General features: G+C 38.3%; 2 protein-coding genes across 2 annotated transcripts; both read right to left on the bottom strand.

Annotated features, from left to right (window-relative positions):
* Positions 1–1,650: 1,650 nt before the first annotated feature.
* LOC117288982 lies at positions 1,651–4,063 on the bottom strand. Its single transcript, XM_033769861.1, has 4 exons — positions 3,939–4,063; positions 2,901–3,129; positions 2,476–2,594; positions 1,651–1,968 (listed from the first exon to the last, which is right to left on the bottom strand). Exons 1-4 carry the CDS (start codon positions 4,056–4,058, stop codon positions 1,651–1,653), a joined length of 786 nt encoding a protein of 261 aa, XP_033625752.1. The 5' UTR covers positions 4,059–4,063.
* An 8-nt stretch (positions 4,064–4,071) lies between these two features.
* On the bottom strand, positions 4,072–7,838 carry LOC117288981. Its single transcript, XM_033769860.1, has 6 exons — positions 7,660–7,838; positions 6,785–6,913; positions 5,595–5,737; positions 5,184–5,271; positions 4,341–4,533; positions 4,072–4,112 (listed from the first exon to the last, which is right to left on the bottom strand). The coding sequence occupies exons 1-6, from the start codon at positions 7,768–7,770 to the stop codon at positions 4,072–4,074; spliced, it is 705 nt and encodes a 234-aa protein (XP_033625751.1). The 5' UTR covers positions 7,771–7,838.
* Between the last annotated feature and the right edge of the window lie 6,622 nt (positions 7,839–14,460).

Genomic DNA, 14,460 nt, shown 5'->3' with positions numbered 1-14,460 from the left:
TTTGTTCAGATGGGTTGTTTAAAATAACTGGGGTTGTTCAGTATGGTTGTTTAAAAAACTGGGGTTGTTCAGTATGGTTGTTTAAAAACTGGGGTTGTTCAGTATGGTTGTTTAAAATAACTGGGGTGTTCAGTATGGTTGTTTAAAATAACTGGGGTTGTTCAGATGGTTGTTTAAAATAACTGGGGTTGTTCAGATGGTTGTTTAAAATAACTGGGGTTGTTCAAGATGGTTGTTTAAAATAACTGGGTTGTTCAAGATGGTTGTTTAAAATAACTGGGGTTGTTCAAGATGGTTGTTTAAAATAACTGGGGTTGTTCAAGATGGTTGTTTAATTAACTGGGGTTGTTTATTAACTGGGGTTGTTCAAGATGGTTGTTTAATTAACTGGGGTTGTTCAAATAACCTGGGTTCAAAGTTTTTGTGCTTTAAAAAGCACAAAAACGTGGTACAAAACGTTATCTAAAAGGGAAAAGTCTCAAATATGTAACACAGAAGTCAGTGACACAGAAATTTAAACTGAATCATCATTGAAATATTTTTTATTCCCAAATATAGAAGCCTTTTCTTCGCCACGAATTAAAGCACAGTTTTCATGTACGTCACTTCACATGTGTGAGAGTGTAATTTTCTTCAACACATTTCACAAAATCAGAACCACTGAAATTCATCACCACTTTGTACTCAAGGCGTCAGACAGCATTCTTATCACACTGCATGTATAATGGTGTATAAACAGGCATTCTTTCATATTGAAATTGATGGAAATGCTAAACAAACAAAGACAATGAAATTCATTGAACTGTATAATCAAACTTTCAAGATTGAAATTTATCACAAAATGTTTGTCTTCAAGTCATCAAACACCTGCACTATAATTAACACACTGCATAAGGTAAAATGGTGATTCCACAAGATCTATGCAAGCTTTATAAAACCAATAACACTCAAATTCATGGAAATATTTACATCAACATTATCTAGCATTCAAAGTACATATCTTATCCTGAAATAGATTTGAAGTCGAAAACGCCAGTGTTGTTTATTATTCCAGCCGCAAAGTGTTTATCTCGATAGAAACCCCCTTGATCATTAAGGATAATAATTAGATGTTTATCCCCCATGAACATTAAACCTTCAGGTCCATTAAAAAATCTAGTTAAAATAACAGTTTTTTGCTAGACAACAATAAACACATATGTATTTTCACATCATAGGAATTGGTAATTTTTAGAGTTCATCAGAGAGAGGTCTGTGGTTTTAATGCACAAATTCATCAAGACATGGAATCAATCGAATCTTCATTTCAATAAATCCAGGTTTGTTTTGTTACATTATTGCAACCTCTGCCACCTTATCCACCATGTCAATTAAGCAATGTAATTTTCTTACATTACTACAATTCCTGTGGCCGGGGCTGTATACTCCACAGGGAGCTGAGAAGGTTTAAGATATGATGACCCAGTGAGCAGGGGATAATTATTGTAAACTGCTCCGAGAGCGACTGTCATGGCGGATACGGGGCATTATAAGGGTTTACCATTATTGTTATTAGTATTAAACAATCAAACAATTAACACGAACAAGACCTGACTGTGTTTAAACAACTCAGTTTAAAATTTCTTCAGCACACTTTTCTTCCCTTATTAATTACCTGTCTGACACGACAAGAATGTCCTTAACTCCTACTGATGTTGAAACTCCACATTTCCCTGCAATGCCATAGACGTTTGTCTGGAGGAACTCCCAAGTTGTACCACAAGCAGGCTGGTACTCTATGTCCAACACATAAATGAGCTTAAAACAATAGTCAACTGCTTTAGTCATGGTGTTGAACTGGAGAGCTTGTCTTTCAACGATGACGAAGATTTGCAGTGGATTTATGCGCGATCCAATAACTAGCAGGAAGGGTTGGGGATGTGTCTCTCTATCAACTGACTTAAGGTAAAATGCCATGTCAGTCCCTTCCTGTAAAATATGTGAAAAACATATTGAACCATTTAGTTTAATTATATTCTGGCCGTTCTAAGTCATTATTTACAATATTTACAGTGAGTGAATAACATTGAATGCTGTACACAGCACATGAGCCACATTTACATAGATTGTACAGCATAATTTACCTTCAATGATTTTTTTTTTAAAATACATGCATGTACATTGAGGTGCAATGTATGTTCATATTCAGTTTTCTATCAAATACGAAACGTCAATTCATTGCTTCAACCTCTCTAAACACTGTTTATCAAATTTGGGGGCATTTGGCATGCCATAATCGTTGCGACTTCATACCAAACAACCATCGTTTAGAGCTCTCGTGTGAAAACGGCCTTAAGTCTTCACATGACATGTTCATACTGAAGATGTTTATGACGAAAGTGTGGATCTACAGGTGTATGATGTATTTGATTTTCAAGATGAGGTATCAGAAAAAGGTCTATTTTGGAATTTTCAGATATAATGAAACATACTTACAGGCTTGACATCAATGAATGATTTGACACTCTCGAAGACAGAACATTTCCCTTTCTTACCCCTGGCCCGTCCACAGAGTACCAATGGTAAAACAGCGAAAGCAAGTGCTTCAGTTTCCACTGAAAACAAATTCCACATTAGAATTATTTGCAAAGGAAATTTTAAAAAGAGGAGGAAGACGTGAGCCTTATGTAGATCAGATGCAATTATTTTTCTATTTGCAGAATACCATTTGATGGTATTAGGAATTTTGCTGTTTCAGGGTGCAAGTCACAAAAGAAGACGACTTTAAAGGTCAAAAGTGAGCTTGTCTCAAACATAATTCAGACAGATGTTGTTACTACTTTTTGTTTCACTTTCCTTCACTTCTTTCCTAAAAGCTGGCCACCTGCATCTAATAATGAAATTACAGTATCGATATTTACTTTGCGAAAGCTTTACATCTCCATGCTCTTCTGTTGCTTCTGCATCATCTTGATCCTGCTGCTCTCTTGCACCCCCTCCACTTCCACCCATGTCTATGATGTCTAAGCTGGTTTTGTACTGAGGATGGACATTCTTCACATACATGACAAGCTGTGGTGCTAATCCAGGCCACTTGCAGAAAAGACTATCGGCTGATTTGTTTACTGTTTCGCTGAAATCTTGTTCTACCTAAAAAAGTTATGTATAAGCAACATTATTGAATTTATTTTAAATAGATATTAAGTTACATGTATAAGTTACATGTATAACATTAGTTATTAAAGTTCAAATAAAGTCAATGGCTTAAAATAAATGAGGTTATCTTGACAAGCATATGATTGACCCCAATGATTTGTATAAAGTACACACCAACAGCCAGTCAGAAAGAAACTAGAGGCACTCAGGAGGAGTGCTAATCCTCCGCACGCCCACATTACTGCACCTGTGGTACTTTAGTGTGGGGGTAATCAATATACCATTTGTCAGACGGCCCACACTATGTTGGGGACTATAAACTGAGTAGGCCAGAGTTTTTTGTAAAACGAAAACAGAATAAGTAGTGTTGAAAACATGATAGCCATTACTTTTGAGCAAGATATGGTTGGAACATACTATAAGTAATCATGGATTCAGGGTCGTTTGTGTGGATGTCAGACTTGGATGTTTTTCCTATAGTTATACCACAGGCCTAAATGCAACGGACACAAAACGAACCCAAAACGCATTTATGGAAAGCCAGCTTACTTTGGCTTACACAAATAATTAAATAGAAACCTTTGTATTTGTGAATTTAAGATCAGTGTTACAAACCTATTTTGCAACAATAAAAATGTACAGACTGCGCGCAAGCAGTGCCGGTGTTAGTTTATGAAAAAAAAAAAAAAAAAACGCGGTTCTGCAAAATACGTGCACATGCTTGGCACTCACATGCAACTGAGTGTTAGTTTGTGGCTTCAGTGATGTTTTTTTTTAAAGAAACTTGAACAATTTCAACTTACCACACCAGAGTCCAGCAGTCTGGGATATTTCTCAAAGATTTCAGCTGTGCTTGGTCTAGGCAGCTGTCTTAACCACTTATACCTTGCGTGTGCTGTCTTCTTCATCTTCTCCAAGACCATGGATTGTGGTGCATCATTTATGAAGCCAATTTATAGCCTCTTGCTCATCTTCCTCTAAAAAGAACCATTTCAAATAAACACAGTGTAACTGAATAGGTTGATTATAAAAAATATGTAGTAATTTTGCTGACCCAGCACTGGTGGCTTCCCTCTTTCTCACAGATTTTGTTATCACAGCAGCTTTGAAGGCTTGCCTACTACCCACTGTGCACGGTGCTGTGTAATCTTTGCTTATGACCATTGCGATGCTGAGTCTTAGCTTCAAAGTTTGAACTTAATTACCTAAAATCATTTTGACAGGGTGGTGTTGCTCACTAGTCCGATGCTGCTTCTTCACTGGAGCTGGTTCAATCCTTTTCTTGCAATTGTTTTGTGGTGATGCACTCTTATTCATTTGCCAACGGACATATCGCAAACGGAGTTCAAAGTACCCACTGGCAGGTCTGTGTTTCTCTCCTTTGATGTACCAGGCCTCCTGTTTAAATGAAATAAACAAAAAGTTACATTGTTATACACAACCACTTTCCCCAGAGATCTCAGGTGCAGGATTAAATCAAGGAAACAGCAAAGGAAACATTTTTACAGTAGTGTGCATTTGCTGCTTCTCAGAAATAACGTAACAAATTACTGCAAACTGCTCATGAACATTATTAGTTATACCACGAGTACAAGTGGAAAACGGAATGACGTAGTGTGTCTGTGACCCATCTTTGGCCTTGCGCATATGGGATGCATGACGCACTTTATTGTTCCGTGTTCCACGAGCGGATAACAAGTGTTATCCCATCTTCAAGCAAACTAGTAAACTTGACATACACTCAAGATCCGCATTGAATGTATGATAGTGTACGTGCAGCAGGAAAATGCACGCAACTGAGTAAAGTGCACAACATTCGATGCACGGGGTGCAATACAGCCATGCGATATGGGATATCACACTGTTGTTGCTATGGATAGACCAACCAGGATCGAGGATTCAAGTTTGCTTGAAGATAATAATCATACAATCATGCAGGTTAAAAAGTCAGATTGTTTTATCACAAGCCCTTGCCTGTAGTTTAACTGAAATCAAATATGTTATATGAGACAAAAGCAATAAATGAAGAAGAAGAAAGACAAACTCACATGACCAGTAACTCCACTTGGATCTTTTAAGAAAGGGAATTCCTCCACAAATAGGTGAGCCATTTCATTTTTGATGTGAGCAGATGGACTGAAAACCAGAAGAAACATGTTAGCGCTATCCATGGTAAATATTATACAAAATATGGTGAGAATATTTCAAAATATGGTGAAAATATTTTCAGATAGATTTGTGAAGCTTTATTAGACAAGGAAATGGTAAAGGTCAATGGTCTGTCAATTAATTATCAAGGTTTGTTCAAATGAATATCTTTTGACCACTGATTTCTTTCATTTGTTTATTTGCCATTAAAAGACAAAAATATTGACCAACTGAATGATTGACCTTTGCGATATTTTTCATATGAGGACAACAAATTTTGTTTTTGGCCCAAAACAATATTATGTACTCACTTTGGACCAAAGTGTTTCATCAAAGAACTGACGAGGACTGGAACAATGACTTTCCTATCTTCTTTAGAAGCCATCCTGTTTTCTTCCATTCGAAGAATAGTTGCTCGTCCCTTTGGAGTTTTGCAGATAGAATCCCTGATATCCTGTATGGGTGTAAAATAAATGTTACTATTAAAGGTATGATACATCAGTGGTAATGACCCAACAAAAATATTCAGTTTTCACTGTGATCTGACAGTGACAGTTGATTAGTTATGAAGATGATATAACTACCAATATAATCCTCTTGTGAAATATTTACATCTGAATTGCTGTCACCTTCTAGAAAATCTTATCTGAAGATCTTGATTTTGATTGTACACTATTGAAATAATTAAAAAGCACCATATAAACCTGCACAAAATCACTGTTAAAAACAGAAAGGTTATGTTCACTATTCTCTCATGACTCGGATGATAGATTGAGTTCAACTTTCACAGGTTTGTTATTTCCTGTATCTGTTGAATCACACAAACTATGGATACCATCAGCTCTACCAATGATGTATCACACCATTAACCCTCCTACATTCATTAAAAGGTCCATGAAATAAGATTTGAAGCCTGTTTTAACACTTGACACAAGTATTTATTCTAACGAAAGATTTTGAAATTTTCATTGCCAAATTTTGGGTGTTTTGACACTTTTTTCAGAATTTTGTGTTTTTATGCAAATTTAATTTTGCATCCATGAGCAAATTTGTGATGTCATTCAAGAGAGAGCTGCAAATGGTTGATTTGTGCACACGCACACAAAAATTACAGATTTTTCTTGTTTTCTTCAAATGGCAACTCCACTAATATTTGGGTGATGTCTTATTATTGAGTGTTTAGACTTGTCAGTACCTTATTCTGAGGTGACCACTGTTTTTTGGCAAAATTTGTGATCTTGATTTTGTGCAATTTTAATGCAGCTGTGAGACTCTGTGGTGTGCATTTTATGACATCACACAACAGCACCCTCATGTGTCCATTTGAAGACAAGTGATTTTTGGAAATTTGATTAGTACATTGAATCTTAATTTTATAGCAAAAAATCGCTTTCCATTGTCTTAAAACTGTCCTCAAGCGTGGATATTTGATAACAATTTTAGGAACCACTATGTGCACTTGTATCAGTGAAAAATCTGCAACAATGGCTCCAATACTCACAAACATACGACGATTCCGTTTCACTTCTGTCTGTTTTTCATGCTTTGCTTTGCCGTTTCCATCCACTGTTTCCTCATCACTACTGCTTGCAGTCATATCCAGCATTTCAACATCTTGAATGTTTTGTGACTAAAGAAGGGAAAGAAGATGGTTACCTTCAATGCAGATTTTTGGTGAAACATCGCTATAAAAAACACCACTGGGATAATTGGCTATAAAGAACATCCCCTTTCACTCCCAAATAGTAAATTCTTTATAACGCACAATCTCTGTAACAGGCGACCACTATTATGAACAAACATTTTTTATGGACCCCATGGTGTTTGTTATAATCATGCTGTACATGTACTGTGCATTGTTTCTAACATGCCATGATTTTCACAATTTACAAGGTATGTTAATGATGACACCTTGATGGCTTTGTAGATGGCTGTGTGTGTGCGATAATCATGGTGCTGATGGTTGTGGTTATAAAATGGTGGTTAGGGTCACGGTGTCAATTGTATGAACGAAAGGTATACATGTTCATGATTACATGAAATAAAAACTTGAGTGCAGACTAGTAAGAATGTCATTCCAGTGCATGTCCCTGAAGAATACACGTACTTTCAAGTTCAAGCACTACGAAGCAACATGTCTATATTTGAAATTTTTGTTTGAAATTTTGGCAACACCGCCTCAAAATTTGAATAAATGGATAAACTGTCTTAATTTTTTAACGAGTGAATTACACTGATGGGGTTGATACAGCTACATGTCTGCATGTTGGAATGTTACAATCTGTAAATACTACATGTATACACGTAAAAATGTACTTGAATTTACCAAATGCTGTATTTGCTCATTGAAAGTTCTGTAAAATTCTTCCAACTTACACATGGTTTGGTAGATGTAACAAGATGATTGGAAGTATCGGTTACTGCCCCCAAATTCAGGATGCTTCCAGGTGGTAACATAAAACGAACTTGATCTGAACCTGTAGCCATTCATGAACACTTCTACAGCAGCAGCTACAACAAGTCCAGTACATCCATCTTCTGCAACTAGAACCCACTCTTCCTTGCATATCACCCTATGCAAGCTGGAAACGAACAGCAATGTAAACATGAGGATCCGTCACGTCGTAGCTTCTTACTGCATGTACTGGTCTAACATCCCCCAACTGTCCTACTGATTTCACTATCGGATGATAAGAAGTCTCACTCACTGCATAAGCATGGAAATGACGATCAAAGTGCTGCACTGTCCAAGGTTTTATTACCAATATGATGGCAGAATCTTTAAGAACTACATGCTGCACTTCCCCAAATTCAGGATGCTCTTCAGACCAGTCGGTAACGACAATAGAGCTTGATCTGAACCTGTAACCATTCACTACTACAGCAGCAGCAACTACAATTTCTGTGTCCAGAGGACAACCAAGTGCAGTACATACATCTTCCGCATGTTGAAGACTAGACACTGGAACTAACTCTTGGCTGTATACTTCTGTGCCCCTGATTGTTATGTCTTCCTTCAGTAGAAAATTGTGACTTTGGCCGATCTGATGCTTTTTAGCCACTGTTTTTTCAATGTTGATGTAGTTGCCTGAGATTTTTGCGAATGTTTTGAGAGGCTTGTGCTTTCCCTCAAATCTCATTGCGGAAAAGGGTGAGAGTGGGCCCAACATTCTAATTGCTCTAGGATAGTGCAGTAAATGGTGCTGCTTTGGAGTGAGTTGAAGCTCTGGAAAAGTCTCCTTAACTAAACTGTGATGGTCTCCAATTTTGGCCTTGAGCATGAAGGTTGCTTCTATACTGATGCTAGGTGCTACTACTAATTTATAAATGTCGAGAAGGATTAATAACAATTCCCAGACATCTGACTCCTCATCTCTATCCACCTTATCTCCAATTAACAGAGGTAGATACAAAAACAGACACTGCATCTGTGAAGCAGTTTGTCTGCTACTGGATTTAGGTTTGGCTAATGTTGCTGCTGTTATCTGACATGGCCGATTCTGCTTGTCAACAAAACCATAGCTAAATGCTGTAATTCTGCTATTGAGTTCCTCCAATGTGAATTTTCCATCGTCGATTAGGTACTGGATAACTAGCTTAACTTCGAGTGGTACCATTCCCTCTAGGAAGTCATGCATGATATCAAGGACATAGTTATCAGTCACATGGTAGTAGGGAAGTTCATTCAGGATTCCATTTCTTGAAACGCCTGTCTCTGCAAGGTTATTTGTCTCAATGTCTTCTTCAAAGTTTTCCCGATTTCTCAGAAGATTCCGTTGTTCTTCCTCTTGCTCCTGGCATGTTCCTCTGGGGGCTTTACACCTCCTGCAAGGATAGTTTGCAGTGAACCCACAAGAGAAGCCCATGACAAGATGGAGACCAAGATTGTCTCCACAAATCTGAAACAGCTTTGGCTTTACAAGACCTTGATATTCACCAGGACTGTTAACATGAATACCATCAGTATACATTTCTTGCAAGTCATTGACCAAAACCTTAAGAATGGAGTCAATGCCATATTTGCTGACTAGTTTAGATTTTGCCAGGGCAGCAAGCAAGATATTGTCAAGACTACTCTGAAGCTTCCTTGGAATATTGAGGAACTGAATATAAAATGCACACAATTTATGCTGTCCTCTTCTTGAACCTAGGGGGTTTGCTGGTTCGAAATCATCACAATACAAAACAACTGGGAAAATGTTCTCGTTTTCCTCAGCAAATTCCTTCTTGAAAAATTCTCCATCTCTGTAGGACTCAAGAACACTTTCACTTCCCTCTTTTTCATGAGACAAAATCGCTTTCATCATTCCTGGCTGTTGGAGATAAGTCTGACACAATTTTTTGAAAGGAACACACTGGAATGATTCTTGTTGTCTAACCTGCTGCATTCGTCCAGTTTTAGTCAGCTGTGGTTTGTAGATATACCCCAAAATTTGTTCTACTGGTAATACGAGATATCCGTTTCTCATAAGATACTGAATTTGTTTGTACTCTGAATTCAATTCATCAAATGGCTTGCTGATCACTGTACACCCTTGAAATGCCTCCTCAAATGAATAATCATCAAGGCTACCATTATTGTATTTTTCATGAAGGGTACATATCGTCTTCTGTGCATGACAAACACCCTTGGTCATTAGGTCTTCCATGTTTCTGGTCATAAATTCAATGCTGGATGTAGGAACACCTTTTTTCTTCATACTTGATATGAAGGCTACCAAACAGTACTTAACATCATCAAATTTTTCACCATTATCGCCCTCGTCAGAGTCGTTATCAGATATGTTGCCTTCTGAATTAACTCCCTCCTGCACATCATAATCAGCAGCATCAAAGTCGGGCTCATAAACGAAAGCATCAGCAGCTTCACCATTCTCAACCTGAGCTCTTTGATGATGAAGCAGTACATGTCTCTTATATGTTTTATACAACCCATATGACAAATGGCAGACAGGGCATATTATATTTGTTGAGGAATTTGAGTGAATGTTGTGAATATATCTGTGATGTTGAAATAGGGCTTGTAATCCATTGACTGACTTGTAACACTTGAAGCATGTCAAACTCACTGAATCAGAATCTGCAGCTGCTTGGTCTTTACCATCAGTGTGATCGTCATTAGTGGACTTGTCATTACCACTGGTGTTGTCTTTGTTTCTCTTCTGGTACGTCTTGTAAGACTCAGTAAACCGAAGCCTAATCCCAATTTGGGGGATAAGCTCCTTAATTGTTTCTGCATCCAGTAGTCCAAAACTGTCTCCACCAATATAATTATCTGAAAAGAATATCAAAAGCTCTGAATAAATAAACTAGCTGCACAAAGTATAACATGCTGTAAAAAAAAAAGCAATAAGCGTAATGCGCTATGTAAGAACCCAGTATTATTATCATTATTATTATTACATGTATGTAAAGGGTTCTACAAAGAGGTTGTTCTAATCTACCAAATTAACTTTGAAAAATAGCATGAAAAATCAAAACATGTACCATACCCTAGCTTCTTCATGTACCGTAAAATAAAACAAGGGTTCTCAAAAAGTTTTTTCTATTTTTTTTCAAAGTTATCAGCTGAAAAATGGCATGAAAAATCAAATACGTGTACGTGTACGTGTACATGTAGTCTACACCAGTTTCATATACTGTAAGTTGTAAGTAAATACACAGGTTCTAAAACAGCTTGTTCAAATCTTTCAGTAATATCGGTTGTGAAATATGGCATGAAAAATCAAAACCATGTATAACCTACACCAGCTTCATGTACCGTAGCTTGCCGGTAATACATGCATGGGTTCTCAAAAAGTGCTTTGAATATACGCGTATGTGATGTGACTCACTGTTTGCAACCCGCTCCGACGAAATGAGGAATATTGAGTAAAGTCTCATTTTGTGTAAATTGACACCCAACATAATCATAACCCCCAAAAATATTTAACATTTAACATTATTTTTTTTTTTTTTTTTTTTTTTCTGTAGTTTTAGGTTGCCTAAATCTTGATTAAACTTGCTATGGTCTTACCTTTTCGTCAAAAGATTAACAAAGGTGTAAAAACAGACGATTTCTGAGCCATGTTTTTGTCATAATTATCAAAAAATGTTTGGAAATAAATTCCTAAGATAAAAGTCGCCCCTTTTGAATCCGCGATGGTCGCCCCAAGCACATCGCAAAAGCGCCACCAAGAGAGACTTTTTTGAAGCCAGTGACCTCATCTATCTAAATATACATCGTGACGTATACACGTACGTTAGATGACTGCATTGGATCGGAGCCAAGCTACGACGATCGTTGCCACTCGGCCATGTTTTATCCAGTGGAATGTTTATCGAAGTTCGAGAAAACAGTGTCTGATTTTCATCAATATTTCGGGGTTTTTCTAGGTTGAATTACTCCATACCCAAATAACTCTGAATGCTAAAGGAATAATCTTTCAGTTAACTTGGTGTTGGGTGAGAAGTATCACTAAAATCATGCGAAACATGCACGGGAAATTTGCGAAAGAAATCTGTTCCCTGGTCTTGAAGCATAGTCAATGTACGGCCGGACGCGACGCGGGTGATGTAGCTGTAGGCCTATAGCCGGCCCCGGGGAATAACTTCATGACCTTTGAACATTAAGTTAGTGACCGCGCAAAGTTATTTTATTTTTAGTTAGGCCCTATAATAATTTTAATTATTAAAATATGCCAAAAAATTACAACCACGGAGGTACCTACACGTAGCCTACTTTATATAAGTTAGTGCCTGAGATGCAGTAATTTTGTAGGCGAGAATGATTATGACAGTTTCGCCCGAGGCCGGGAGGTTTCCGTCTGGCAAAAAAAAAAGCCTGATGACTAAAACGTTAACGATTAAGTTCACAACAGGGCCTATACGTGTTGTTAGCCTACGTAGGCCTAACTATTTCTGCCGGTCTATTTTCAACAACTTCTTTTTAATTATCGCTGTAACTTTATCACATCCAAACTTTAAAAACTTACCTCTAAATGTGTCAATTAAACCTGGAAATCCCCAGGACTGTAAGACACCCCGCACCACGTCGTCCGCCATTCTATCAAGAGTATTAAAAGTTGTAGCGTCGGCGGGAAAATCGCGTGACGTCAGGACGCGCTTGCCGCCTTATATATTACGTCAATTTAAACAACGTTGTTTAAACAACGACAGGCACGTGCCCTATGACGTCAGATTAAACAAAGTTGTTTAACTTATTTTCTATTGGATTCAGTTGCGTTTTAAACAGCGGTTGTTTAACCATAATGGCGTGCAGTTGAACAACGTTGTTTAATGGTTTAAACAATGTTATTCTAAACAACCATATTTTAAACAGCGTTTTAACTGTGTACATCGAGACATGCATTCACGATATATCGAGACATGCATTCACGATACACCGAGACAGACAGACAGACAGACAGACAGACAGAAAGACAGACAGACAGACAGACAGACAGACAGACAGACAGACAGACAGACAGACAGGCAGTCATGATACATCGAGACATGCATTCACGATACATCGAGACAAGTAGTCACAATACATCGAGACATGCATTCACAATCCTCGAACATCCACACAACAGAGAGTCACTTGAAGTCAAGGGACGCGTCATTCTGTTTTTCTGTTCAATGAAATGTGGGACAAAAAGTGGCATTTCTCCTCTTCCTTGATGTCTCCTTTAGTAGCCGCATCATAACGGGTTGTGTTTGAGCTGGCACACCACATTCCCTCCAGCAGACATGGATGATCAATGTCAGGGTGTGATTTTGAGCAGCCTTCCTGCATGACTCGAGACACTAACTTACTGAGAATTAAGGCGACCATCATCACCGGTGTACAGGCAGAATAACGGGGTGTTGGTGACAGGTACGGGGAGCTCACAGACTGCGTTTAGGTCGTTAAAGCAATATTGATCATCCCACTTGCCGTCATGTACAGCCCACATTGCAGGGCAAACGTAGTAAGCAAAGCCATCCGGTTGTCCTGCCGCCCAGTTTTCATAGGACCCGCTCGCATCACTACGACGTGCATCATCCCAATTTCCCTTCGTGTTGATAAATCCAATCCAGAGATCCGGAGTTGGGGTATCCTGAATATTTTGCAGAAAGAATTCCCAAATAAACTCCTGTTCCGATTGTGAGTTTGGGATACCAAGCGTGGCTCCATACTCGGAACAAAGACTCTTTGCGTTGTTCCAAGTCATCTTCTCCGTTATGAAGTAACATGACTCTTCGTCTTTGCGCCAATCGGGAGGGCAGTTTCCATGCTGGCAGTTCTTTTGCTGGCAGATATCTGCCAGTATACTTTCACAACCGAGACCCAGAAGAAAACTCAAAACTTGAATAACATTCATTCTGGAATTCAGCAAAAGTACTGGTTCGATTTTATGACGGCAAAGGAGTGAGGGTCCGTGAAGTCTCAGTTGAAATTACACAGATAGTCCAAAATGGCATCTGCTGTCAACTCGTATAGTCCACATCGGTAATAATTGACGACGAGCGCACTAATTGCAATTACTTCCGCTCGAGTTTGCGTTTGCTGACACCGTTAATAATGAAAGCTCAAATTTACACAGGTTGGTTATTATATGCATAATATGTTGAGTGAGATACACTAATAAGTGGGAGACCGTAAGAAGACTGGTCTTTGACAATAACCAATAATATCCAGTGCCTTTAATGCAACGGAGTGGAACTTGTTTAGACAAAATAGACGTGGTGGGAATTTTTTTGTTAAGCCTATTAATAGTTAGACAGGTTACGCTCCATGTCTCTGATGAGGCAATCAAGGCTGGTCTGTATCATTGTCCTTGCTCAAAATGGTATAAGGTCTAAAAATAGTAATGAAGGTTTTGCCGAATGATACATGACTCCACAGTAATACTAGTTATTGATTCGGTTCACTTTTCGTCTTACTAAAGTACAGAAGCAAACGGGTCTGCAAAAAACCCAGTTCAATTATAGCCACAGACGTGTGTACACAAAGTCGTCTTAAAGCCATTCCCTTACCATAGGCGACTTTCCTCGACTGCACTCATGATCAAGCTCTACGCTAAGCAGTACAAGCCTTATGAGCACATTATAATGTATTAAGCGCACTGAAAGCTTGTTTTGTATAGACTAGCGGGAAACCCGCGCTACGCGCGGGTCCCGCTAGGTTTCCGCGCTGTTTCAAATTCACAAAGC

This window comes from Asterias rubens, chromosome 4, assembly GCF_902459465.1.
Source record: "Asterias rubens chromosome 4, eAstRub1.3, whole genome shotgun sequence".
In the NCBI taxonomy this organism is placed as follows: Eukaryota; Metazoa; Echinodermata; class Asteroidea; order Forcipulatida; family Asteriidae; genus Asterias; species Asterias rubens.
This window is presented reverse-complemented; position numbering and strand designations above follow the sequence as displayed.

Bases quoted from the DNA above. Each gene is read 5' to 3' on its own strand.
- LOC117288981 (XM_033769860.1), bottom strand. From the start codon at position 7,770: ATGGCTACAGGTTCAGATCAAGTTCGTTTTATGTTACCACCTGGAAGC. The intron at 5,272-5,594 runs GTGAGTACATAA...TCTGGTTTTCAG, and splicing joins ATGAAACACTTTGGTCCAAA to TCCATCTGCTCACATCAAAA. The intron at 4,113-4,340 runs GTAATTAAGTTC...GGTTCTTTTTAG, and splicing joins CCCTGTCAAAATGATTTTAG to AGGAAGATGAGCAAGAGGCT.
- LOC117288982 (XM_033769861.1), bottom strand. From the start codon at position 4,058: ATGGTCTTGGAGAAGATGAAGAAGACAGCACACGCAAGGTATAAGTGG. The intron at 3,130-3,938 runs GTAAGTTGAAAT...TAACTTTTTTAG, and splicing joins GACTGCTGGACTCTGGTGTG to GTAGAACAAGATTTCAGCGA. The intron at 1,969-2,475 runs GTAAGTATGTTT...CATATTTTACAG, and splicing joins CATTCATTGATGTCAAGCCT to GAAGGGACTGACATGGCATT.